At 44.0% G+C, this 26,374-nt stretch overlaps 2 protein-coding genes across 2 annotated transcripts in view; one reads left to right on the top strand and one right to left on the bottom strand.

Moving 5' to 3' along the window:
- Positions 1-3,432, top strand: part of Abcc3 (ATP binding cassette subfamily C member 3) — a 45,413-nt gene extending 41,981 nt beyond the window's left edge. Inside the window, exons 30-31 of the mRNA XM_026386793.2 lie at positions 364-558; positions 3,046-3,432. Of these exons, the coding sequence (XP_026242578.2) occupies positions 364-558; positions 3,046-3,154 (304 nt within the window). The 3' untranslated portion in view covers positions 3,155-3,432. The remainder of the gene's footprint in view (positions 1-363; positions 559-3,045) is intronic.
- Positions 3,433-5,130: 1,698 nt separating this feature from the next.
- Positions 5,131-20,557, bottom strand: Ankrd40 (ankyrin repeat domain 40). The gene is made up of 5 exons (XM_026386857.2): positions 20,281-20,557; positions 12,727-12,875; positions 11,387-11,872; positions 8,289-8,470; positions 5,131-7,523 (listed from the first exon to the last, which is right to left on the bottom strand). The coding sequence occupies exons 1-5, from the start codon at positions 20,412-20,414 to the stop codon at positions 7,377-7,379; spliced, it is 1,098 nt and encodes a 365-aa protein (XP_026242642.2). The 5' UTR covers positions 20,415-20,557; the 3' UTR covers positions 5,131-7,376.
- Between the last annotated feature and the right edge of the window lie 5,817 nt (positions 20,558-26,374).

Below are 26,374 nucleotides of genomic sequence, written 5' to 3'. Positions count from 1 at the left end.
AACATGCATGTTCTTACTAAGGTGTAAATGACTGATAGAGTAAAGCAGAGAAGTATTGTGGCCCCCATTGAGGATGAGGATGGGAAAGAAAACCCAGAAAGAGTCCCAAGAATGGACCAGAGATCTCACAGGGATGTTAGCACTGTCTACTCTCAAGGCCACTCATGATCCCGGCCGTGTCCAGACCTCTACTCTGCTTTTAGGAGGGCTAGGCTGTGGCAGAAATGGGAGAGACTAGATAGGAAGCCTGTCCTGGGTTGTGGAGAAGGAGTGGAGACGGAAACAGGTCTGGGAGCAAGTCCCAGTGCAGCGGGGAGGGGGTGTGGACACGCAGCTGGCAACGCCCACCTTCCCTCTCCCCAGCATTGGCCAGAGGCAGCTCGTGTGCCTGGCCCGAGCCTTACTCCGCAAGAGCCGAATCCTGGTGTTGGACGAGGCCACAGCTGCTGTTGACCTGGAGACTGATGACCTTATCCAGGCCACCATCCGCACCCAGTTTGACACCTACACTGTGCTGACCATTGCACACCGGCTCAACACCATCATGGACTATACCAGGTGACACAAGGAAACCTGAGCAGCGGGGCGCTAGGGGAGGGGCATTGCCTAGGGCATCAGGAGGGGGCAGGCTAGGGGATCTGAGCTCCTGGGATTAGCTTGGACGTGGGGGACAGAGCAGGGCTACCCAAGACATGGACAAGGGGAAGAACAGAGTAGGGTTACCTAGGCTCGGGGAAGCGGGGCGCAGTGACATATTCTAAGGCACAGGGGATGCTTTGAAGTCACCAACCTGTGGGGAAGGCCCTGGGGCTCCTCAGGCCTGGGGGATTTGCATAGGCCACCTCTATCCCCTTGCCTGTTACTGGGGTGAGGTAAGGGAATAGAATCCCAAGCTGACTGCATGCGTGGCTTTCAAGCCCCTTGACAGAGGGCTTGCACCTCATTACCAGCCTACAATGAGGTTATTACACTGAGCTACAGATGAGAAGGAGGTTAGGAGGCATGTGATGCCTGGGGTCCCTGCATGGTGCCTGGCCCTCACAGCTTCCAGAGGAGCTGATGCCTTGTGGTGAGGAGAGCACTGGTCCCAGGCCCAGGATTGCTACTGACTGCTGTGTGACCTTGAGTAATTTACAAAGCCTCTCTGAATCTCTTTCAAATGGAAATGATAGTGTCTCTCAGGATTATTGTAAGGAGTCAATGAAACGTGTTTAGACTCCAGGCGACTCTGGGAAATGTCAGTTTGCTCCCAAGCCCCTTACAGTTCACTTATTATAATTCTGCTTAGCATTAGTCCCTCAAAGGAAGAGGGACAGGGCATTGCCCTCAGAATTTTTTGGCTTCCTTGGGAAAGCAGGCCACTTGGCAGAAGGAAAAAAATATGACCTTGTCTCTCATTGTGCTCAATGTCAAGGTAAGGTACTGGAGGACAGGGGAGGGGGCTGGTGACTAAGAAACCTCATGGAAGTGAGGCCTGGAGGCTGGGCTCCCTACAGAGGGGGGAGCTCTGAGAGGCAAGAGGAGGCTGGAAGCCAAACAAGTCTGGTCTGAGTGTGGTGGGGGGAGGGGGGCTGCATCCACAGCCTTCAGTCACTCAGGAAGGAGGGGAGGGCACGGGCACAGGGCTGCGGGTCAGACCCAGACCTTCTCTTGGGTGTCCACACAGCCAGAGGGGTTTTGGGAGCCCAACTAAGAATACCTGATGCTACATTCTGCCTGTTCCATCCCCAGCCTGTCCCCACACGCTGGGGGAGAAGGGAAGGTGGGCAGGACACACTTGGCCCAGGGTCGGGGGGAGCCAACAGCAGGGCTGGTGGAGCCATCTGTGGCCAGGCCTAACCAAAAATGGTTCATTCCCCAGCAGCCCCGGGGGCCCCACCGTAGGGTTTCAAGTTCATTCATTCTAGCAGAGCAGAGGCAGAAATGAACCACAGAGCCTGCTTCAGAACCTGTGATTAGAGCCCCCGAGAAGGAAGCAGGGGTCGGTATGTGTAGACCAGAGGAAGCCTAGCCACCTAGGGAGGCCAGGGCACTTCCTCTTGAGGGAAGGGCAGCACCAGCCCAGCCCCAGAGGATGAGTAGAGTGAGGCTGGGGAGATGAGGAAGGGAGGGAGCTGAAAATTTCAAAGGATGCAGCACATGCCACACACACTGGGACACACACCCGCTCCAGGCAGGAGGCGTGTGAGGCTGAAGGGCAGAGGGGAAAAGAGGAACAGGTCCCTGTGAGCTGCCCAGGACCACAGGAATGCATGTGGTCCTTGCCGGAGGAGCCCGGAGAAGCCGCTGGAGGCTTTCGTTTGGAATGGGCAATCTGCTGATCTCCAGTTCGGAGGGAGGCCAGCCAGTGATGCACACAGAGGCACTCCTTCTCAGGACACAGTTCTAGGAGCCCAGCAATTGGGAAATAGAAAGTAGCCAGCCCCCTCCCATGGAGGATTGTCTCTGTGGGCTTGGGAGGGCCCTTTCCCCTCATACTGCACGCTGGCGCTGGCGGCAAGCCCTTGGCCTTGCACCAGGTGGAGCGCCTGTGTGGTTGGTAGGAGACTCTCACCCCAGATTTGGGCCTGACAGTGGGGGTGGGAGTGGAGGGGAGGGCCAGGTTTGCAGCCAAGTCCCAGATTCCAGTGTCAGGCCTCACTGCAGCAGGTTTCCCGCCGTGTGCCTTTGTAAACTGGTACAAAGCAGATGGATATGCACGGGGGCCCAGCGAGCAGGCCCATGGCTCCCTGCTCACAGCCTGCTGAAGTTCCGTGACCCCGACCAGGGGAAGGGCTCATTAGGGAAGGTTTTCAGAACGCAGACTAGCAGAGATGAATAAGATCTTGTGTTTGATCCCACAAACTGCTTCATTTGCCAGGAGAGCTAAAATAACCAGACCTGATGGCGTGTACATGTGGCGCAGTGGCTGTGTTGGGTGGGCTGACTGAAGTGGGTGGGCTGCCATGTCACTGCAGGGCCTGAGTAGTACCCAGAAGGGCAGGGTTGGAGGCTGGCTAGCTCTAGGCTGATGACCTGACTACTTCTTTTTCCTTTTTTGACTAGGGTCCTGGTCCTGGACAAAGGGGTAGTAGCTGAATTTGATTCTCCAACCAACCTCATTGCAGCTAAAGGCATCTTCTATGGGATGGCCAAAGATGCGGGACTTGCCTGAAATATATTCCTGGCATTTCCACCTGGTCTTTTCTGGAAGGGAAACGATGCACCATGTGTCTGCAGGATGAACTTGATAGCAAATGGTGGGGGCACTTGTGATATTGTGCCTCTGTTGAGTACCCCGTGGAATAACCAGGCTTAATGAGGGAGGCCTGAGAGCAGAAGGGCAGGCCCGAGGTCATGGCTGGTTTGAAACAGCCCAGACTAGGTCCTGGATCTCCTGAGTCCCAATCTAGCATTATTTCCACACTGCACTGTTTTTAAACAATCATTTCTTAGGATGGCCTCCCTCCTGCCTCTCATTTTTCGTGATCTCACGGATTTTTTTAGTAAGGCTTTTTCCCCATGGAACAGAGGACTGCCAGGTCAGGCTGTCCTAGGAACTGAGTCCTGTACTCCCAGTGCTGCCTGAATCCATTGAAAATGGAGTACTGATGAAATAAAGCTATGTGCCTAGCAACATGCAACAGCAATGCCCTGGTGTCACCTTTCTCTGCCTGTCCTCGAGGTTAGGGGCTAGAGCCTTTGAGAGGAATGGGGAGAAGGACTTCATACACATCTACGTGGCTGCAGTTATCGGAAAACTTCAGGTCCAAAGCTTTTGGCTGGAAATCCTGTCTTCACAGCCAACAGGCACTGAATAATTGCCAGTAGTTACCCTGAAAAGGTGAGAAATAAAGGCCCTGAAACCTGATGGGAGGCCTCTTGGGAAAGCTACTGAGAGCACCTCAGCCCTCTGAGCTGATTGTCCACTGTCCTGAGCTGGCAAAAGAGATTGCTGGAGGTGAATTAAATTCATTGTATTTCTTTATTTAGTAGAAGTAGGGATTGAACCCAGAACCTCGCTGGGCAAGCAAGCGCCAGGCACTAGCCCAACGCTGAGCTACATCCATGGTCCTTTTGATTTTTCATTTTGAGACAAGGTCTTGTTGGATTTCCTAGGCTGGCTTCAAGTCTTCCATCTTTGTGCCCCTGCCTCTGGAGTAGTTGGGATTATAGGCATGCACCACCATGCCCAGAAAATTGACTTTTTGAGCAAGTTCATTTTCTGCAGGTCAGAGCCCACCTGCTACCAGGACTGATATTTAGGATGGATCATCTCTTGGTTGTTTTCCTCAGCTTTCTGTTCCCTTTGGTCTCCCTCTCATTTCCTATACCTTCATTCTTTGTAATGTGACTGGCTACGGGTGATGGTTGTTTTCCTTTCCCCTCCCTAAGTGGTTGCGGTAGATAGGGAGATGGCTCCTTTGATCTGGTTTTCCTGTGTGCTCTGGGTCGGCCTGTGCTGCAGAACCATTTGTTAAAGGTTAATCACATTTTTTTTGGCAGGCTGTTTCTGCCCAGGATGTTTATGAGTTTATGGAAGGCAACCTCCATCCTTGTGATAAAGCAAGTATGGAAGCACAAATGCCCAAATTATTCTGCCTCTCCTTGGTGCTAAGAAAAGGTCTCTGCTATGTTCTCTGATTTATTAGGCCAATTTGGCATGACGTCTGCTTTGTGAGGCGCTGGCTGGCCTAAACCAACAGAAAAGCAGATTCATTCAGCATCATTCTCAGCTAAAGATCTAAAGGTGTAAGGCTTTATTTCCTCTCCTGTCCTGGGAGTTTGCATCTGAGCTCACTGAGGCCCTGACAGGTGTTGACAGCCCAAAGGAGAGGCTCAGTTGTGTCAAGTAAATAGGATAATCAAAAAATGTGGTTAATAGAGGATGACCTCTATCTAGCTGGCTCAGCTCCTCCAGGGAAGTGAAGCCAGCTGCTGTGAACTGGGAGGAAAGACGCCACACAAAATATCTGCCTGCAGGTGCCACTGATGGCATGACGCTATAGCTGCAGGACGGGAGGCTCAGGTGGGGAGTGAGCCCTTCTATTTTTCCTCCAGAGTGCCAGGACACAGGGACTGTCCAGAAATTTGAACTCCTGTTATTAGAAATACAGTGCTACTTAGGAGGCCAAAATGAAAGAAAATGGGTTTGGTCAGTTAATATTTAATTTTAATAATACCTGTTATGTTTGAAGAGTAGCAATGCACAAAGAAAAGAATCCTCTGTGAATGTTTACACACAGTGTGAACACATGCTTTAAATACGCAGTGGGGGAGGAGAGAATTCACAGTTAACAAAGCTAAAAAAAAACTCTTTTGTTATAAATTACACAAAGCATATAAAAATATTTCTCTGAATGCATAGATTAAGACTTTAAACTCACCTACCAGCAACTGTGCAGTCTAATCCCACTGCCAGAGTCACTGACCACAGAGGATTCTATGGAGAGAGAGGTCAGGGTAGGGCAGAGCCGCAAGGGATCTACCTTTTGCCTGGGACACCAAGACCCTTGCTCCCTCTGCTTCTGAGCCTGGAGAACAACTCTGTAGGCCACCTCCTAGCCAAGGGCCTCCACTGCTTCTGAGAATCTCCAATTAATCTAGGTGGCTAAAAGAGTTTTAACCCCAGTAATTTAGACATGAATTAATACTGAACCATTTCTTGAAGGATAGAACCATAGTTAATTGTATCAGTAAATTGTAACTTTTCAAAGTGAAGGAAGAGGTTAGTACATCTAGATAATGTAGTTTCTGATTGGTTGAAACACAAGGGAGGTTTCTTTAAAGCACTTAAGAGAAAGTAGGTAATAAAGCAACCTTCACTCTGCTATGCACACTCCACAAGGGTAAGTCACCAGCAGTAAGGGGGGAGGGGATACGAGGAAGTCATTAAACAGAGTGACTCCATGAAGTTGGCCTTGAAGAATATCTCAGCCTCATCTCAGTACTTAAGCAGCAGCAGGAGGCCATTATCTTAGTACAACATTCTCTTCCATTGACATCTTCTGCACCTTCTTACTCAATTATAGTGTTCTAATAAAATTAAGTTAACACAGTCAGGAAGTTAAGTTTCTTTGGAAACTATAGGCACTATGGGGAGAAAGCTTCTTAAGACAGCGGGGATGCTCTCCAACTGCTGGCTTCAACCCCTGCTCTCCTGTCTACCTGGGCAGCTCTGATTTCTAAAGCTAAGCTGTTTGTTTCAACGAGACAGTAGCTTTTCTTTCACCTTAATGATGCTGAAGAAAATGAAAAGAATCCTCAAATGCATTCTTGAACAAAATTCTTATGCCATGCTCAAAAGTTTAATCAGGTAAGTTTTGTTTTTGTTTTTAAGTCTGGTAGACTCACAACTGATTTTGTTGAGTGGATTGGTGGTGGCAGTAGGGGGAATCCCTAAGATCAAACGATTTGTTTAAAAAAGCAACAGATTTCAGAGTTGTGTAAAAATCCTAATAATTTCAAAATAACCTTTATCTTTGTTACAAAAATAAAGATGCTAACTCCTTTAGTTCAATTTCCCACAATAACCTGTAAAATAGCAACAGATTCAGGCTCAAAAACTGCTTTTCATTTCTAGTGGAAAATGAGAATGTAGAACACGGACTGGCAATGCTTGTGCTCTTCTCAAACAGTGCAATTAAATACATTGATGACAGGAATCGCCTCAGTAAAAATGCAGTGGCTTTTTTAGAAAGCCTCAGAGAGCCCTCTAGTGACCGTGAAGGGGAGGTAAAGCAGAGATGATAGTGGAGACAGAAGCAGTTGTGAGTGTTCGCAAAGGAAAAGTGGGGGAGGGGAAGCTTTTGGTTAACAGCCTATTTACAATTAGGTAACTGTATACTTAAATACTTTTCACCTGAGTAACATTTATAAATATGTTCTAAGAAACCTCACAGCACAAGTCACACCAAAATCCCTTTGTCCAGTACCTGTGCTTTCCCCAGTCTTCCTCTCTAGTCAGTTTGCAATTTCAGGAGAGTCATGAGCATGCAAAACCAAGAAAAGCACGCCCGGCCCTTCAGGTGCACTGTCAACAGGAGTGGCCGGAAATAGGTTCTGCGCTCTCTCAGCTTCTGCTTAGACAACTCTCTTACATTCTGCACATAAAACACACTGGATATAGAACCTCCGGCTTCTGCCTCTCCAGACCACTTCTCAGCTGTTCAGAGCTTCAAGCAATAGGTTTATTGTGCACCAAGAGGCTTGGAAGAGTGGCACCGCTGCTGGGGGACAGGGGCTTCCTGCCTTGGCAGAACAACGATGTTAGTGTACACTACGCAGTGGCACCAGGGGACCTCGTGGGCATCCGAGGCTTTTGGATCAATGGCTTGTCCTTGGCCCAGAGGTGACATACATTGTCACAATACTCAGCGATAAAAGTCCCTGCTACATTAGTACGTCAGTTTTGAAGCTCTCCTGTTATAGCAAGGCCTTTCAGTCAGTGTAGACGTAGCATTTCTGAACAGAAAATTGTTTTCACTTATCATCAGAACCAGTTCCAGCTCCTGGAAATCTTGGAGTCGAGCAACATCTTTGTCCTAAAACAAAACAGGTTAACAGATTAAGAGGAACCACCATATGTTTGGTGGGCTGAACTGACACCAGTATCTTGGTTCACTTCAAAATCTGGAAGGAAAATAAAATCCATGGCAGATAAGTCTGTGATTAAATCCCCAGGGCATAAGTTGGATTGGAATAATGGAAGAAGCCCTTAGTAGCCATTACTACAGGGTGGGCACATACCCTGCAGGGTCAGGCAATGCATGGGCCGATTTTCCTTCTGAGAAAACTCAGAAGCCTGATGTTCAAGAACCCAATGCGGGGCTGTGGCTGTGGCTCAGTGTTAGAGTGCTCGCATAGCATGTGTGAGGCCCTGGGTTCGATCCTCAGTACCACATAAAAATAAATAAAAAATAAAGGCATTGTGTCCAACTACAAAAACAAAACAAAAAAAGTGGGTTTGCCCTATAATTTAACATGGGTCTTTCTTGTAAAACACAAAGCATATCTAATGATGCACTAAGGTGATCCTTACAGGTCACTGCAGAAACAACTGGAAATAGGTACATGTGACCGGCAACTCCAAACATTCTCTCTAGTATCTTAAAACTTTTGAAAATGCCAGCGTCTCTAAAGACACAGCATAGGGAAAGAAAGCTTATTGATTACATTTGGAAAACTACTCTCCACTCCTTTTGCATTCTCTTTTCATTTCTTTAACTATGACTCACATAATCAAAGAGGAAGTTGGTTATTTTCCAAGTGCAAAAAGCTACCATTTGTGCTTGGCAGACTTTTCTTACCTTTCTTAGCAGCGTATTTGGTAACTTTCTGATCTTCTCCACTTGATCTGGATTAACACCCAGCTCACAGCAACTCACTCTGAGCAGTTCTTGGTATGTAAGCTCTTGTCGGTCCAGTTCAATTTCAATGAAATCATTTTCTCTAAGAGATGGGTTCTGAATCCTTACCTTGAGTACAAGCTCTAGAAAAAGAGGGGAAAATGGTAATGAATAGATGGTCGTAGCACAGATCATTAACTTAAAATCTTTTTTTTTTAATGTTTATTTTTCAGTATTCGGTGGGCACAACATCTTTTATTTTACGTGGTACTGAGGATCGAACCCAGCGCCCCACGCATGCCAGGGGAGTGCATTACCACTTGAGCCACATCTCCAGCCCTTAACTTAAAATCTTAAAAATGGTTACATTTAGTCTGTGCCATCCAATGGGAAAATCATGGTTGACCATCAGGTTTTGCTCTGACCTAATCCTGGCTCATTGGGGCAGTTTCCTGCATGATCTTCCCTACGTCTAAGACTGTTTCACCAAGTAAAAGGGGGCAGGAACAAGCAACCCAACTATGTAGAAGGATCACTTTCTTCCACCATTAGAGCTAAGGAAGTAAAGACTTCAGATGGATTTGAGTACCAAAATACACAAGAGAAGGGCTGGGGATGTAGCTCAGTAGTGGAGCACTTGCCTCGCATGTGTAAGGCACTGGGTTCGATCCTCAGCATCCCACAAAAATAAATAAATAAATAAAGGTATTGTGTCCATCTACAACTAAAAATATTTTTTAAAAAAAATACACATGAGGGGCTGGGGTTGTGGCTTAGCAGTAGAGCACCCGCCTAGCTAGTGTGAGGCCCTGGGTTTGATCTTCAGCACCATATGAAAATAAATAAATAAAAACAAAGGTATTGTGTACAACTAAAAGAAAGAAATAAAAAAAATACACATGAGCAGGGAAAGAAAAAAAAGGTTGGAAAGAAGGCAAAAGCAAGACATGATACATGAGATACTTTCAAAAAATTTACAATGCCAGGTGCAATGGCACACACCTATAATCCCGGTGACTAGGGAGGCTGAGGCAGGAGAATCTTGAGTTAAAACTAGCCTCAGCAACTTAGTGAGACCCTGTCTCAAAATAAAATAAAAAAGGGTGGGGCTTACAAACTTAATGGAAGAGTGCTCCTGGGCTCAATTCCGCACTACAAAAAAAAACAAAATAAAATCACAACAACCAAAACCCTGTCTCAATAAAAATAAAAAAGGTTGGGGATGTGACTAAGTGTTACCAGTACCCCTGGGCTGGGCACAGTGACACACATCTGTAATCCCAGCAGCACAGGAGGCTGAGGCAAGAGGATCGCCATTTCAAAGCCAGCCTCAGCAAAAGTGAGGTGCTAAGTAACTCAGTGAGACCCTGTCTAAATAAAATGCAAAATAGGGCTGGGGATGTGGCTCAGTGGTTGAGTGCCCCTGAGTTCAATCCCTGGTACCCCCATCCACAAAAAAGAGTGCCCCTGGGTTCAATCTCTAGTACCATTAAAAACAAAACAAAACAAAAAAAAAAAAACAGATCTAACAATTATGGATCTAAAGGTATTCATGAAATATGAAATTCCTTGCAATAAAAACTGGAGAGCAAAAAAATACTCACTAAACAAAGTTAAAGTATACATTTGACTAAAAAAAAATGGCACAACTTGATAAGGGTGAGTTCCTGGCTTTAGGAGTAAAGACTGTTATTCATGGGTCATCGAGCAAAGCAATCTGACTCCACATTCTGTGCCTGGCTGCCAAAATGGCTCCAGCCAAGCACTTATGTACATTTGGCAGTTCTGCTTTTCTCCTTATATATGGATCCCTGGCAGCACCCCGGGGCAACTGTTATCAGCACCAGGTCCTCAAAATTGGGAAGTAGGAGAGTTACTTATAGGGAAAAAGGAAAGGTAAGACTAGACTATACCCTAGTAAGTGTGGCTAGAATCAGAGCTATAAAGATGAACTTGAATTTCTAATGTTCTTAAGAAGATGTAAACAGATACAGAAACGTAGATCTACATGCATATATAAATAAATGTGTTTGCTTGCTTTTTTCTCTCTTTCCTAGCTTCTAAATTCTATTCTCTACCAAAAAGAATGAGGGCTCTTTGGAGAAGGGCTGATTCTGGGGTTAGGGCAGGGAAGTTACACTATAAACCTGTATATCTTGCTACACTAGAAAGAAAGGAAGTTTTCCAAGAATGATGGGGACATATCTAATGGTTACGATAAGTAGCTTGAAGGTCCCATTGGTCAAATCAGGAAAAATCTGAATATCAAAATAATGACAGTAATAGATTATAACTGATTGAACACAATAAGAATCCATACTGATATAAATGAGGGAGAAGAGAAAGCCCTTCTTTATAGTAGAATACCAACAAATAAATAATGATAGAAAATCATATTCTGTAAAATAATTGACCTGGACCCTTCAAAGTTATCAATTTCAAAAAGCCAGGTGCAGGCACATGCCTGAAATCCTAGTGACTCAGGAGGCTGAGGCAGGAGGATCCCAAAGTTGAGGCCAGCCTGGGCAACTTAGTGAGACTCTGTCTCAAAAAAAAGAGACAAGGATGTAGTTCAGTGCACCCCTGGGTTCCATCCACAGTACAGCAAAAGTAAAAGAAACAAACAACCAAAAAAAACCTACAAGGGCTGTATAACTAAATGTAATGGGTAGTCCTGGGCTACCAGAGGGGAGGGAGCAAGAATAGGGGAGAGAAGATATCCACTAAGGGCATTATTGAGAGAACTGACAAAACTTAAATATGGACTACCAATTACAGAGCAATGTTATATCAAGGTTACATTTCTCAAATTTGATAATTGTACTGAAGTTATATAAAAGAATATCCTTATTCTTAGAAAAGATACAATGAGAACAATACTTAAGAATTTCAGGGTAAAAGGGCAGAAGGTAAATAATTTGTGAATCTGAGTGAAGGGAATTCCTTATACAGGTCTTGAAACTTTTCTCTAAGTTTGTAATTATATCCCAAATATATTAAATAAATCTCACTTCTCCCCAACTCCCCGGTTACAGAGGCTGTTTGTTGTAAATGCTTACCTTGCATATTAAACGGAAATGTTCCAGTGAAAAAAAATGGCTGGAATGCTGGCGCCGGTCCTGTATAAGTCCCATTTTGAGGCTCCAGAGTCACTGGTGGCTTGGATGGGACAGAAGAGAAAAGGGATCGGGTCTGACTCACTGGTGGCTGACAAACAGGACCCGGTTTTGTGCTTTCTGGTGTTCTGAGTATGGCAGGGGGGGCAGTCACATCACCGTTCTGAACCAGTGCCAAAGAAGGGTGGTCCCGGGGAAAGGCTCCTAGCAGGGTGGGTTCCCCAGGGGGCAGCAATGGAGGTGAGCCATCTGTAGGGGGGGATGCTGGGGGTGTGGAGGAGCCCCCATTCTGCAGCTGGGCTGAATCCTCTGCTCTGGGAGTATAGATAAAAGGGAAGGCTGGGTTGGCCAAATAGTTGGGAACAAAGGGCAGTTCTGACTCCTTCTTCAGCTGAGGAAGGGTGTCGTCATCATTATCATCTTCTTCCACTTAAAAAGAAGAAAACACAGAACATTTACGCAGTCCTTTAAAAATTATCAAGAAGCCACACACAGTGGAGCACATCTCTAATCCCAACAACTAGGGAAGCTGAGGCAGGAGGATCATTAAGTTTAAGGCCAGTCTCAGCAACTTAATGAGACTCTGCCTCAAAATAAAACTTAAAAAGCACTAGAGGCCCGGGGCTGGGGCTTAGTAGTAGAGCACTTTCCTAGCATGGGTGAGGCCCTGGATTCGATCCTCAACACCACATAATTAACTAATTAATTAAATGTTACATTTAAGAAAAAAAGCAAAGCACTGGAGATATGGCTCAGGGATAAAGTACCCCTGCATTTGAGCCCTACTACTACAAAAAAATAAAAATTAAAAAAAAAATCTGAGAAAAAAACATCTTTGAGAAGCATTAGTATCCTTTGGTAGTGACAAATATTTTGTTCAATGATTATAACTACCTGTTTAGTTCAGAAAGGACTATTAAGTTTATGATTACTATTTTTAACAATGACTAAATTTTACAAAAAAAAAAAAAGAATCTTGTAATGCTGATCTCCCCAGAAACATAGAATTACTTCAGTAATTAGCTTTGAGAAATAAACAAGTTATTGAGTTATTTGGCATTAAGAATGTGACAAATAGAAGCTGGGGTTGTAACTCAGTGGTAGAGCACTTGCTTGCCTAGAAAGTGTGAGGCACTGGGTTTGATCCTCAGTACTACATAAAAATAAATAAAGATATTATATGGCCATCTACAACTAAAAAAAAAAAGAATGTGACAAATAATAATCACAAGTTTTAAATTAGTTGTACAAAGTCAAAATGTTCCCCCCAAACACAGACTCACCTCCCATGATCTTCCTGATTTCTCTCCTTGATGTTAACTGCACTGGCATCTCCCCTTTTGTGGTAAGAATCTCTTTGTCAGCACCTGACTGTAACAGGTATGAGACCACCTGACCATGGTTGCGTTTACATGCCCAGTGTAAACAAGTCCTGTCCCAAAGGAGGGGAAAAAAAGAATAATTTAAAAAAAGGAAAGAGATTTGGAATTTCAACTTTAAATCATTAGTAAATAAATATACATAATCCTGTTAAGAGTTCAGCTAGGGGGACTGGGGATATAGCTCAGTTGGTAGAGTGCTTGCCTCATATGCCCAAAGTCCTGGGTTCAAGCCCCAGCAACACACAAACATACACACACACACACAAAAAAAAAAAAAAAAAAGTTCAGCTAAAGCCCAGATACTAGACTGCTACTTGCAAAGCTGAGGCAAGAAAATCAATTTCAAGGCCAGCCTGGGCAACTTAGCAAGATTCAGTATCAAAAAAAAAAAGGTGGACTGGGAGTATAACTCAGTGGTAGAGCACCCCTGGCTTCAATCCCCAGTACCACAAGAAAAAAAAAAAAAAAGAGGGATAGAGATGTAGGCCAGAGGAGAGTACTTGCTTAGCGTGCACAAGGCCCTGGGTTCAATCCCCAGCACTTTGAAAAAAATAAAAAAATAAAAAATCAGGCTGATAACCTCTGCTTTTTTCCTCTCACAAAGCAGATGATTAATTCCTAGCCCCTAAACTTTATTTTTAAATTATAAGGTTGGGCTTAGGGGTAGAGCTCAATGGTAGAATGTTTACCTAGCATCTATGATCAAACTCTGGGTTTGATTCCCCAGCACTAAAAAGAAAAAAAAAATCATTCCTTGCCCCTGGGGAAAATGTATTTATCACAGAGTTTTTATTTCAATGGCTTCCAGAAGGCAGGTTGGTTGGCTGGCCAGCTGGTTAACTCCAATGATACTTCAAGGTGATTTTCTATCATTATTGTTATAATCATGTGATCCTCTTAGTCTCTTTAAAACATTTTTCTATATTGCCTCATTCCTTTTCAGGAAAATTCACTTCATATGCATCAAATGTTACCTGAAGATTAACTATTATCAGGCTCATAACCAACTCCTACCTGCAGCTTGCTCTGTCACTTCAATTATTACTACAGTAGACAGGCCTGTCTCAGTTACTTACTCCCTTCTCTTTACTTATATTTTCTTCATACCTTCACTAAAAGGATTTCCAAATTTACATTTTTTAAAAGTGGCCATGGCACATGCCTATAATCCTAGTGGGTCAGGAGGTTGAGGCAGGAGGATCACCAAGTTCAAAGCCAGCCTCAGCAACTTAGCAAAACCCTAAGTGACTTAACAAGATGCTGTCTCAAAATAAAAAATAAAATGGGCTGGGGATATGGTTCAGTGGTTAAGCACCTCTGGGTTCAATTCCTGTTACCAAAAAAAAAAAAAAAAAAAGTTGACTTCTCCAATCTTTACAGAAAGTTATAAACATACCCTCATCTGCTTAAATGAAAGGCACTACACACAAACTTTAACTCCCAAGGCATTTAAAACATGTACATCAATGACCAAAATTTTTCAAGAACAGATTCTTCTAACATAGCAGATTCATTTAATTATTTAATATTGGGCACATAGAAGGTGATTCTGCATACTCTAATAAAGGGCTATTATTTTAATACTGTACAGTAATTTAATTAACACATTGGCAAAAACTCCATGTTAACAGAAGTTTAAAGAATTTGGAGTTACTAAATTCATCCTGAGTGCCAAAGCTGAATGCATTTTGCAGAAAGAAAATATTTTTTCCCTTCTGTTTTGAAATGGCTTCATTCACCAACTGCATAATGAATTAAGATAAATATCTTCAGAGCTTATAGCCAAAAACAGTTAAGATGAAGAACAGAACATGTTCAATAGTGAGGATTAGGTCGCTATCCTGGGAAGCATAATTATCTGGAAAGTTTATTTGGTTCCAGGAAAAAGCTTATTTGCCATGGGTACCTTAACAACTTACAGAAAGCTAGCTTGGCTAGGTGAGAGCAAATCAATTAATGTTTCAGAGTGACATTATATACTATTATTCATTAGAATTAGATTATCCAGTCACACATTCGAGGTCAGTTACATCAACTTAGCAAGATCCTAAGCAACTTAGTGAGACCCTGTCTTAATATAAAAATTAAAAAGGTTTGGGAATGTAGTTTAGTGGTAAAGCACCCCTGGGTTCAAGTCCCAGTACCCGCCCCCCGACCCACATAAAAAAAGAAAAAACTAGATTATCCAGGTGCCTTTATGTTGTTCTCGATGACAAAATGACTGTAAATTTGGGGTAAATAAGAGACCTTTTTTTTTTTTCTTTTTGCAGTACTGGGGACTAAACCCAGAGCTAAGCAAGCCTTCTACCACTAAATTACGTTTCCAAGGGACCAGTCTTGATCTAGAGTTCTAAATCATAAGTAAACTCCATGAAGACAACAAAGTATCTGGTGGGCATATACTGGGCTTAATTCTTATTAAGTAAACCAAGGATATGGTAGGCACTGCTTAGAGTAGGCTAACTGCAGATCCTAGGGAAAATGCGGCCTGAGTTTGTGTTTGTATGTGGATGTCTGTGGCATAGGGCTTGAAAAGTGAATTATAATAAGTGAGCATTCAAAAATGAATAGAGCATGATTAGAAAAAAATGTGCTCCCTTCTGGAAATAAAGTGCTTGCTTGCTAATAGTAAATCACTCGTTCATGGCAAGCTGGAGTGTGAAGGAGGTAATTTACTGAGAGTGGGTCTGAGAAACTCAAAGATACCAACTAGCTAGAGCATCACCATATAAAGTGGGGTTAAGTCAACACAGTATGTCCCCCAGGGCCCTGCACCCTAAGTGACCATCATTTTTAGTGATCATCATTTATGAGTCCAGAGCTGTGTGGCTCTGGACAGTCACAACTCACAACCACTGCAGCCAGGCAATATTTTCAACCTCCTCATGAACCTGTATATTTTTTCCTCAAAGTCTAAGAGTATGCATGACACTTGAATTACATTTGATGTGGAAACTCTATCTTTGAACTTCAACTCTTTAAACTTTACATTTGTAGTCAGAAATCCTATTAGTGATGGGAAGTATTTCAGACTAGTGGCACTGGGCATCATTCAACAACTGGGCATTATTCATCACTGCTGAAATTATGGTTACTGAGCAACCAAAAGCAGTCATAATTCTGCTTTTCCATGCTAAGAGTAAGTCTGGTTCTTTTGTTTGTTTTTTTGTGGTACTGGTGATCAAACTCAGGGGTGCTTTATCACTGAGCTATATTATCCCTAACCCTTTTTATTTTTTGAGTCAGGGTCTGGCTAAGTTGCTGAGGCTGGCCCCAAACTTGTAATCCTCCTGCCTCAGCCTCCTGAGTTGCTGGGATTGCCAGGCATGGCTAGTAGTAAGTCTTTTAAGGATAATTTTATGTTATTATCCACCATCTTGCTTACTAATAAAATAATAACAATAGTTAACACAGATATAATGCTTTACTTGCTGGACATTGTTCTAAAAGCTCCACGGGCATTGTGGCACACACCTATAATCCCAATGGCTCAGGAGGCTTAGGCAGGAGGATCATGAGTTAAAAGCCAGCCTCAGCAAAAGTGAGGTGCTAAGCAACTCAGTGAGACCCTGTTCTAAATAAAATCAAAATAGGGCTGGGGATGTAGCTCAGTGGTTGAGTGCACCTGAGTTCAATTCCCAGTACCCCACCCCAAAATAAAATTAAAATTAAATGCTCTATATATGTTAATTCATTTAATCTTCAAAGTATTCCATGAGGACCTAAGTACATGGCATGGCAACATGCCTACAGTTCCAGGTACTTGGGAAGCTGAGGTGGGAGGATCACTTGAGGAGTTTGAGGCCAGCCTAGATAATATAACAAGACCCTGTCTCAAAAAAAAAAAAAAAAAAAAAAAAGAGAGAGAGAGAGAGAAAGAAAAAGAAAAGTTGGGCCAGTGGCACTTATAATCCTCCCAGTGACTCGGAGGCAGAGGCAGGAAGATTGCAAGTTCAAGGACAGCTTTCATCAACTTAGCAAAGCCCTGTCTCTAATAAAATATAAAAAAGTAATGGGGATATGGCTCACAGATAAAGTACCTCTGAATTCAACCCTCAGTACAAAATTAATAATAAATTTAAAAATATTTAAAATCCCATGAGGTGCCAGGTACAGTGGCTCACGCCTGCAATCCCAGCAACTCCTGAGGCAGGAGGATCACATGTTGGAAGTCAGCCTCAGCAACTTAATGAGGTCCTAAGCAACTTAGTGACATCCCATCTCTAAAAAATAATAATAAAAAGAGCTGGGGATGTAGTTCAGAGGTTAAACACCCCTAGGTACAATCCCTGGTCCAAAAAAAAAAAATTCCACAAGGTAAATACTATTATTAACATTCCCCCAATTTTACAGGAAACTGAGGCAGTCAGCAAATAAATAAGCAAAGCATGAAGCACACTAGGTGGTGATCAAGTGTTATAGGGACAATAAAGCAGGGTAAGGGATTAGGGAATGACAGGTTAGAGAGGGACTTTGTGCAATTTTAAGTTGAGGGCCAAAAAGAGGCCTCACCATGAAGCCAACATCCAAGCTGACATCTAAGCTAAGATTTTTTTTAATTCATTTTTTAATTATAGGTGGACACAATATCTTTATTTAATTTTTATGTGGTGCTGAGGATCGAACCCAGTGCCTCATGCATGATAGATGAGTGCTATTCCTCAGAGCCACAATCCCAGCCCTAAGCTTTGAAGAACAAAAAAGCAAAATTCAAGGACAGCTTTCATCAACTTAGCAAAGGTGCTATCTGCAGGAGAAGAATTTTAGGAAGAAGGAAGACAAAATGCAGTTTTGGTTTCTTTTTCTTTTTGGTACCTGGGATTGAACAAGGAGCACTTAACCACATTGATTCATATCCCCAGCACTTTTTATTTTTTATTTTGAGATAGGGTCTCGCTAAGTTCCCTAGGGCTTCACTATATTGCTGAGGCTAGCCTCAAACTTGTGATCCTCCTACTTTAGTTCTCCCAAAGCACTGGGATTATAGGCATGTGCCACCCCGTGCCCAGCCAAAACGCAAAGTTCTTTTGATTCAGGACTGTGCCTGATATTCTAGAAAAGCAAGGAGGCAAGGAGAACAGAAAACAATGTGAGCAAGAAGACACGTCTCAAAAGATAAGGTAAAAGGGGGACAGGGAATAAAAATTTTTAGGACCTATTGGCTTCTACTCAGAGTAAGAAGGGAACAATTGGAAGGTTTTGAGAAGAGTGAAATGAATGCTCTAACTAGTTTTAAATAAAGATCCCTTTGAACCCTGTGTTGAGAAGACTGCAGAAATAAGCAAGGAGCCTAGTTAGGAGGCTACTGCTATAATTCAGTGAGATAAATGATGGTGGCTTTGAACAGAGTTACAGTGGTAGAGCTAGTGAGAAGTGGTCAAATTCTGACTACCTCTGAAGGTGGAGCTGGCAGAACTGGCTGACTATGTGTGGGACATGTGGGAAAGATAAGAGGCAAGGAGGGCATCAAGCATTCTGACCCAGACACCTGAGAGGCTGACATAAGGAAGCAGAGAACAGCACAGGCCATGGGGGGACTAGGAATTCAGTCTTAGCCATGCTGAGTTTTGAACTCAGTCTAGGAGAAGCCTCTTCAAGTTACTTCAGGTTGGAAGAGTGCTTGTCTCTCAAGCCCAAGGCCCTGGGTTCAATTCCCAGCACCAAAAAAATAAATAAATAAATAAATAAAAAGTTACTTCAGGTTCACCTTACATTTCCTGAACACCAATCATGTAGGCATCGTGCTGAGGAGGGGAAGGTCTGGAGTTAGAAGCCAGGTTCATTTTCCAGCTCTACTAGATACTCTCTGCACCTCCCTCCTCAGGGGATATTTTGAACAATAACACAGCATTACTAAATTCTAAATTTAGGGGCATTTTGTAAATTGAGAAAATTATTTAGTCTTTCTGGGCCTCAGTTTCTTCATCTGTAAAATGGAGAAAATAATAACTATGTCCCCGGGTAATTGTGAATAAGGTGATATATGTAAAGTGCTCAGAACCACATCTGTGCCACAGAGCAAGTTCAATAAATGTTATTTATATTATGCTTCTCTCATAGCATTCTTCTGAAATAATTGGAAAATGAAGTGACTTAGACAAGGTCACATACTTAGGTAGGAATGAAAAAGAACCTTCAGTGAAGACCAGGCTCATTCTTCCACATAACACTTCCTCCCAGTGCCATAAAGGCCCAGCTTTGAATCACAGAGCAAAGCTCAGAAAAGCTACACAGACCACAGCAAATTTCTTTGCAAACAATTTTAAACAAAACAAGAAGGCAGTATCCACGGTTTATTGGCTATCCTGTCAGCTATCCAAGCTGTTTTCTTTCAGAAAAGAAGGTACACAGATTTTTGTAAGAAGTGATGAAACTGCAGGGTGCAGTCTTATAATCTCAGCGACTCAGGAGGCTAATGCAGGAGGATAGGCAAGTTCCAGGCCAGCGTGGGCAATTTATGAAGATGTGTCTCAGTATTTAAAAAAAGAAGGCTAGAGATGTAACTCAGTGGTAAAGTCCCCCTAGGTTAAACCCCCAAACCAAAACAAAACAAAAAGGAAGTGAGGAAACCTCAGTTGTGGTACTATCATTAACAGTTGTGTGACTTGGAGCAAGTTACTCTCTGGGGTTGAAACTGTTTCCATTGATTCCACTCTATCAAATAAAAACAAACATCTGCAAACTCACTTTAAACCAGCTAAATAGGCTGGTTAAACATTACATGAATTAAAAACAAAGAGGGCAGAAGTACCACATTCAGTACCTTGAACCTAAAGATTTGGCTATCAGCAACATCTTCAAATGAGACTCCTTTAGTTGGAAAGGACCCATTCTACAGGCATAAATCTAAAGCCTCACGTGCAGTTCTCTATGGGAAATTGTAATAAGAAAATAAAGCAAAACACTCTCTAGGATACACAAATGAGTCTTCTTCCCCGGGCGGGCAGCTGTAGGCAGCTGTAGGCAGCTGCAGATCACTGTAAGAGTGAGACAACAGAGGCAGAATAGTGATGCAAGCGGTGGGTTTTTGTTTGTTTTTATCCTGGACTAAAGAAATCATGTTAGTAAGATTCGTATTTGTTCGGTTGTTTATGCTTTTAGCTCTGCACAGATGTTCTTCAGAGGCACCTCAGGCAAAATAATTCAATTGGGGTGAGTTCCAGCACAGAATCGCTGAGAATCACTGCCTCCAGCAACATTCCGGGCAAATCAGCCCGCGAGCGCGGGGCTCTCAGGGTGGACCACGTAGGCCGGCATTTGAGCTCGTCGCACTCCAGACTGCACGGAAGTAGGGGGGACGAAGTTGGCCTCCAGAGGGCACAACCTGGGAAGCCCGAGGCACCAGGCCTCACCTTAGTCCGGTGTCGGGGACAGGACTGGGCCCAGGTCGCCGACGCCTGTCCCACGCCCGAGGCCGGCTGCCCTGACCTTAGGCCGCCCCCGCTACTCACTTACCAGCCGTTGACCTCATTTTGGGAATTCACATCAACCCCGCTCTCCACCAGTTTCTGCACCTCCCGAATGTCCCCCAAGGCCGCGGCCTCCCGCAGCCTCTCCTGCTGCTCCTTCTGCTCTAGGAGGGCGCTCATCTTCCACTCGGCCGAAGGCCCCCGGCCGCCCCGCCCTGGCCTCTCAGCGCCGTCGCCGCCTACGCGGCCCGCTCCCGGCCATGGGGAGGGAGCGCTGGGCTCGGCCGCCCTGCTCGCGCCGCCGCCCGCGCCCGGCCCGGGCCCGTGCTCCCTCCCGCCCGCCGCCCGCGGCTCCCCAGGTGCTCCCGGCCAGCAGGCCCAGGCCTCCTCCCCCCGCCGCGCCTCCGAAGGCCGGCTCCGGGGGATCCTATTCAGTGTGACAACCCTGACCCAGATATTTTTCGTTCCTACCCAGGGCCCCGCCGCCCCGGCTGGCTGTTTATGTAACTGCTGCACAATATTATCCGCGGTGATTCACTGGCTATTTTTAGACCTTCTACCCCGCAGCTTCGAGGGAGGAGGACAGACACATGAAAGGAGAAAAAAGCATATTTCAGAGCCAGAAAAGCCTTATCCTCTGCTGCAAGCTGTTTACCAGGCATCAAAAATAATGGGTGGGTTGTTTTTCTTTTCCAGTTTGGTTAGCTCTTTTTCCTTATCTGAGCCAATTCTTGCCCAGCAGGATGGGGAAATGGGCTGAAAATGATCCCACTAGAATATGCCCATTATTGCAGAGATAGATTACACAGTTATTTCTTATTTTTAACAGTGCTTGGGACCATGCAGTTAGAATATTTATTTCCATGTTGTGGTTGTTTTACCTGTCATTTCAGGTAGAATTTCTCCTAACTTGGCTCTGGGGGCGGGTGGGGAATGTTAATATTGTACTTACAGTTTATAAGCTGAAATTTCTTATTGTTTATAAATTATAAATAATTACTTTTCATGAAAGCCATTAAGGAAAAAAGAAGAAAAAAAAATAAAAAACTCTAAAGAGGTTTTGGAGTCATCCTGGTCCGGGTTACAGGCACTCGGGGTAGTCTATGCTGTGTTTATAAACAGCAATTTGCAGGACTCCTTATCTAATTTATCTAATGAGGCTCAGAGCCTCCCTCAGTTGGCACCGTTTTACTGCCCAGGCAGAGAAAAAGAAAATATTACTTTTGCTGAACCCAGGTGCCTTGGAGAGAACCTCCAATGTGGCACAGGATGGAATTTTGCAGATGGGGTAAAGGGATTAAGGAAATAGCCCCCAGGAGGCAGAAAGGAAGACCTGAACAAAGGAGATGAAATAGGAAGGGACAAATTTAGGCATGGAGTCATCTTTTGGGGCTGCCAAAGTCTGCACAGCAAGCATTTTTCTTGCTACCATTTAGGAAGAACCAATGTCTGTTTATTATGATACAGTAATTCACACAGTACACACTGCACACCAGGTGGTGCTGAATATAAACTGACAAACACTTCAATTGACCCCTATGGCAAATTGGAACGCTGCTTGAGCTTACATTTTTATTGTTCCTCCAATTTAAATTTAATTCTCAGATTCAGCATGATACTCCATCTGAAGCTGACATGCATGGCTCTGAAATTAGATCCTTTATCCTTTAACACAATTTGAGTGACATGGGAAGAGGTAGTAGCCTCTTAAAAAAAAAAAAAAAAAGTTTAAAAACTGGTAGTGTTGCCAGACAGGATGGCTCATGCCTGTAATACCAGTCACTCAGAAGACTGAGGCAGGAGGATCCCAAATTCATGGCTATCCTGAACAATTTAGCAAGACACAAGAAGATCCTGTCTTGGAATAAAAAAAAAAAAAAAAAAATTAAAGGGTTGGGGATAGAGCCCAATGTTAGCATTTCGGGAAAGCAGCAAGCAGCACTCGGGGAGGAGGAGAAGAACTCCCAACTTTATTTTATGCCTATGGGCCCAGAGTAAGCAAACTCCAAATTCTGAGCCCTGATCCACAGTTTCTCGCAACATTTATAGGTTATTTGGTGTTCTCTTAGAGCCATTTTATCATTGAGGCTTTTTTCCTCTTTTAAAAAAATTCCTAATTCTACTTGGCTGAAGGCCTTGTGCAGGGTCCCTAACATAAAATTTACAGTAACAGATAAGAAGAAATGGCTCTTTTCATAGACTTGAAAGCCAGGCACAGGCTGGGTGCGGTGGCCCATGCCTGTGATCCCAGAGGCTTGGGAGACTGAGACTGGAGAATCACAAGTTCAAAGCCAGCTTCAGCAAAGGCAAGGCGCTAAGCAACTCAGTGAGACCCTGTCTCTAAATAAAATACAAAATAGGAAAATAGGATGTGGCTCAGTGGTTGAGATCCCCAGTACAGGAAGGAAGGAAGGAAGGAAGGAAGGAAGGAAGGATTCCATCCTCAGCACCACATAAAAATAAACTATAACTAAAAAATAAATATGAGAGAGAGAGAGAGAGAGAGAGAGAGAGAGAGCGCGCTGGGGATATGGTTCAGTTGGTAGAGTGCTTCCCTTGAACACACAAGGCCCTGGGTTCAATCCCCAGCAACACACACACACACAAAAAAAAAAAAAAAAAGAGAGAGAGAGAGAGAGAAAGAAAGAAAAGAAAGCCTGGCACAGGGGTGTTTACATTTCAAGAGGGAGTTGTCAGACTCCTAGGGCTGTTATTTACAATCCAAAAGGTAGAGACTCATGGTTATAATTAGGTTTCCTGAAGAAAGGCAGAGAAAGTGGAGGGGAATTGACCCTTTTTTCTAGCATTGGGGTTTTGTTTTTGTTTTTTTGTCTTCTTTCTTTCTTTTTGGTACTGAGGATTGAACTCTGGGACTCTCAACCACTGAGACACATCTCCAGCCCTATTTCGTATTTTATTTAGTGATAGGGTCTCACTGAGTTGCTTAGCACCTCACTGTTGCTGAGTCTGGCTTTGACCCCAAGAGCCTCCTGAGCTGCTGGGATTATAGGTGTGCTCCACCGCGCCTGGCTCAGACATTGGATTCTTATAATTTCATTTTACAACCAAGTCTGGCTTTGCCATCACAGTAGAACATTACCTAGTATGTGTGAGGCTGAGTTCAATTCCCAGCACTGCAAGAAAATAAAATTAATAGTGACTATACCCCAAAAGCTCTGAGTGCTTTCTTTTTGAGAAGGGAGGCATTGGGGTTTGAGCCCAGGGACACTCTACCACTGAGCTACATCCTCAATTCTTTGAGACAGGATCTCAGTACATTGCTCACAGCCTCTGCTAAATTGCTGAGGTTGGCTTTGAACCTTTGATCATCCTGCCTCAGCCTCCCGAGCTGCTGGAATTACAGGTGTGCACCACCACAGCCAGCCTAACCCTTCTTACTTTGAAATAGGGTCTCCCTAAATTGCTGAGGCTAGCCTTGAATTTGTGATCTTCCTGCTCCAGCCTCTCCCATGTCTCTAGGCTTACAGGCATGGGCCATTATGCTGAGCCTATGAGGTCTTTGGTTTTTTTTAGTTGTAGATGGGCAACTTTATTTTATTTATTTATTTGTATGTGGTACCTCACATGTGCCAGGCAAGCCTCTACACTGAGCCACAAACACAGCCCCATAACTTCTTTTAGAAGTTTTATATTCCCAAATCCCTAGTCCTTTTCATTTTTTATTTTGAAACAGGCTATTATTTCTAAATTGCTAAGGCTGAGCTGGGTATGGTGGCACACACCTGTAATCCTAGTGACTGGGGATGCAGGAGGATTGCAACTTGGAGACCAGCCTCAACAACTTAGTGGAGATCTTGGCTCAAAATAAAAAATAAGGGCTGGGGATATGGCTCAAGCCTGGCATGCTTGAGCCCGGGTCCATCTTCAGCACCACATACAAACAAAAGATGTTGTGTCCACTGAAAACTAAAAAATAAAATATTAAAAAATTACCTCTCTCTCTCTCTCTCTCTCTCTCTCTCTCTCTCTCTTTCTCTCTCTCACTCTCTCTTAAAAAAATAAGAAATAAAAAAGGGTCTGCGGATGTAGCTCACGTGAAGCATGCTGGGTTAAATCCCCAGGACCAAAAAAAGAAAAAGTAAAACCAAACAAAACAACTTTCAGTGCTGGGGATATAATTCAGTGGCAGCGTACTTGCCTAGATTGTGCTATGCCCTGGGCTTGATCCCAGTACCACAAAAAATTCCCCAAACAAAAACAAACCCATAATCATAGTTATAAGTGAATGTTTCTGGTATCTGTTAGTTCCATATATCTGTATTTTTGCTTTGTCTCCTGGTAATTACCTAACTCACTGGGTGTATCACCCTGCACTGTTCTAGTTACTGAGGATGCCACTGTGAACACATCAGAATTCCTGATTTCAAAGAACACATAGCCTAGTGGCTGGGGACAGGACAAGGAAAACAAGAATGTAATAGCACTTACTATAGAAGTGGCATGGCCTAGGCATAGCGGTCGTGTGTAGGGACACTCATGTGTTTTGTGTGCTCATACTGCATTCAGAAAGGAGAGCTGCTTTGGTGATTTGAATTTGGCAGTTGTCAGCAAAAGGTGGCAGCAGAGGTCATGGGAACAGAAGAGACAGCTCCAAGAGAGTCGGTGAGTGCTGAGAGAACGTAGTCAGACTGAACCCTGAAGAACACTCAACGTTTTAATGATGAACAGAAGGAAAATTCTCAAATGAGCCTAAAGAGGAATAACTTGAATCACAGGAGGAACAGCAGAGGAACAGGAGGTATTGGCAATAATGAAGCAACTCACAAGGTCAAATGCTGCAGAAAAACAAGAAAGGAAGGACTGAAGAATACACAGTGGGTTTACTCATAAGGAGATCACTGGTGAACTCGAGAGGAAAGCTGCAGTGGAGCGTTAGGGGTGGTGGTCAGACTGCCTTAGTCCATTTAGACCCTATAGCAAAATGTCATAAGCTGTGTGATTTATAAACAACTGAGCCAGGCATAGTCATGCATGCCTGCAATCCCAGTGGCATGGGAGACTGAAGCAGGAGGATCACAAGTTCAAGGCCAGCCTCAGAAACCAAATAAGATCCTCTCAAAATAAAAACATTAAAAGGCTGGGTATGTTACTCAATGGTAGAGCACCTCTGGGCTCACTTCTTATTACATGGAAGGAAGGAAGGAAGGAAGGAGCAAGGATGTTTAAGATAAAATGGTGGCACAAAGAAGGATCTGATCTGTTTTGTGTGGCACACAGAGGATTCATGTGCACATTGGCTTCCTGGAGCTGGTGGGGCTTGTGTGGTGAGCTGGAAGATAGGTAGGAGGTGAGTTACTGGGGTGGGGAAACAGCATTTGGAGACTGGCACCAATAAATGGTGTAACATGGAAACAAAGGTGTTTTGGGTACAGGAGTCAGAGCAGATGAAGTTGGAGAAGCAGGTCAGATCCAGGGCCATAGAGCTGATGGGGAACCATTGAAAGGTTCTGAGCAGGGAAAAGGCATGATCAGATTGATATGTAGAAAGATGGCTGAGGCAGCTAGACAGATGGACAATGGAGTCATGGGGCCATGCTAGAGGCTGGGAAGCAGCAGTCAGAAGACCTGTAGTAGTAACTGTGTCTTCCTTTCAATAACAGTTCACTAGGGTTTGGGATGTGGCTCAGTGGCAAGAGTGCTTATGTACAAGGTCCTGGGTTTTGTCCCCAGCACTGCCAAAAAAAGAAAAAAGGGTCATTGGACCTTCCATAAGAAGATACCACAGGCTGGGGGATTTCAACAGAGAGATTTATTTTCTGAAGTTCTGGAGGCCACCTTCTTTGTCCTCACATGGCCTTCCCTCTGTGCGAACATATCCCTGGTGTGTCTTTGTGTGTCTAATTTTCCTCTTATAAGGATACCAGTCAGACACTCTAATGGTCTCATTTCAATGTGATCACCTCTTCAAAGGCCCTATCTCCAAATATAGTTACATTCTGAAGTACTGAATGATATCTACGACATATGAACTCAGGGGTGTGGCACACAATTCAGCTTTTAATGTTTTCTTTTTTGTGACCCTAGAGATTGAATCCAGGGCCATGCTACCACTGAGCTATATCCCCAGTCCTTTTTGGTTTATTTTGAGACAGGGTCTCACTAGGTTGCTTAGGCCCTTG

Source organism: Urocitellus parryii, chromosome 7, assembly GCF_045843805.1.
Source record: "Urocitellus parryii isolate mUroPar1 chromosome 7, mUroPar1.hap1, whole genome shotgun sequence".
Taxonomy (NCBI): domain Eukaryota; kingdom Metazoa; phylum Chordata; class Mammalia; order Rodentia; family Sciuridae; genus Urocitellus; species Urocitellus parryii.
The sequence above is the reverse complement of the archived record's forward strand: the minus strand, read 5'-3'. Positions and strand labels throughout refer to the sequence as shown.

Excerpts from the sequence above, each read along its gene's own strand:
- Ankrd40 (XM_026386857.2), bottom strand. The coding sequence starts at position 20,414 with ATGAGCGCCCTCCTAGAGCAGAAGGAGCAGCAGGAGAGGCTGCGGGAG. Across the intron at positions 11,873-12,726 it reads AATCAGGAAGATCATGGGAG|TGGAAGAAGATGATAATGAT; the intron begins GTGAGTCTGTGT and ends CTTCTTTTTAAG. Across the intron at positions 7,524-8,288 it reads CAAATACGCTGCTAAGAAAG|GACAAAGATGTTGCTCGACT; the intron begins GTAAGAAAAGTC and ends GTTTTGTTTTAG.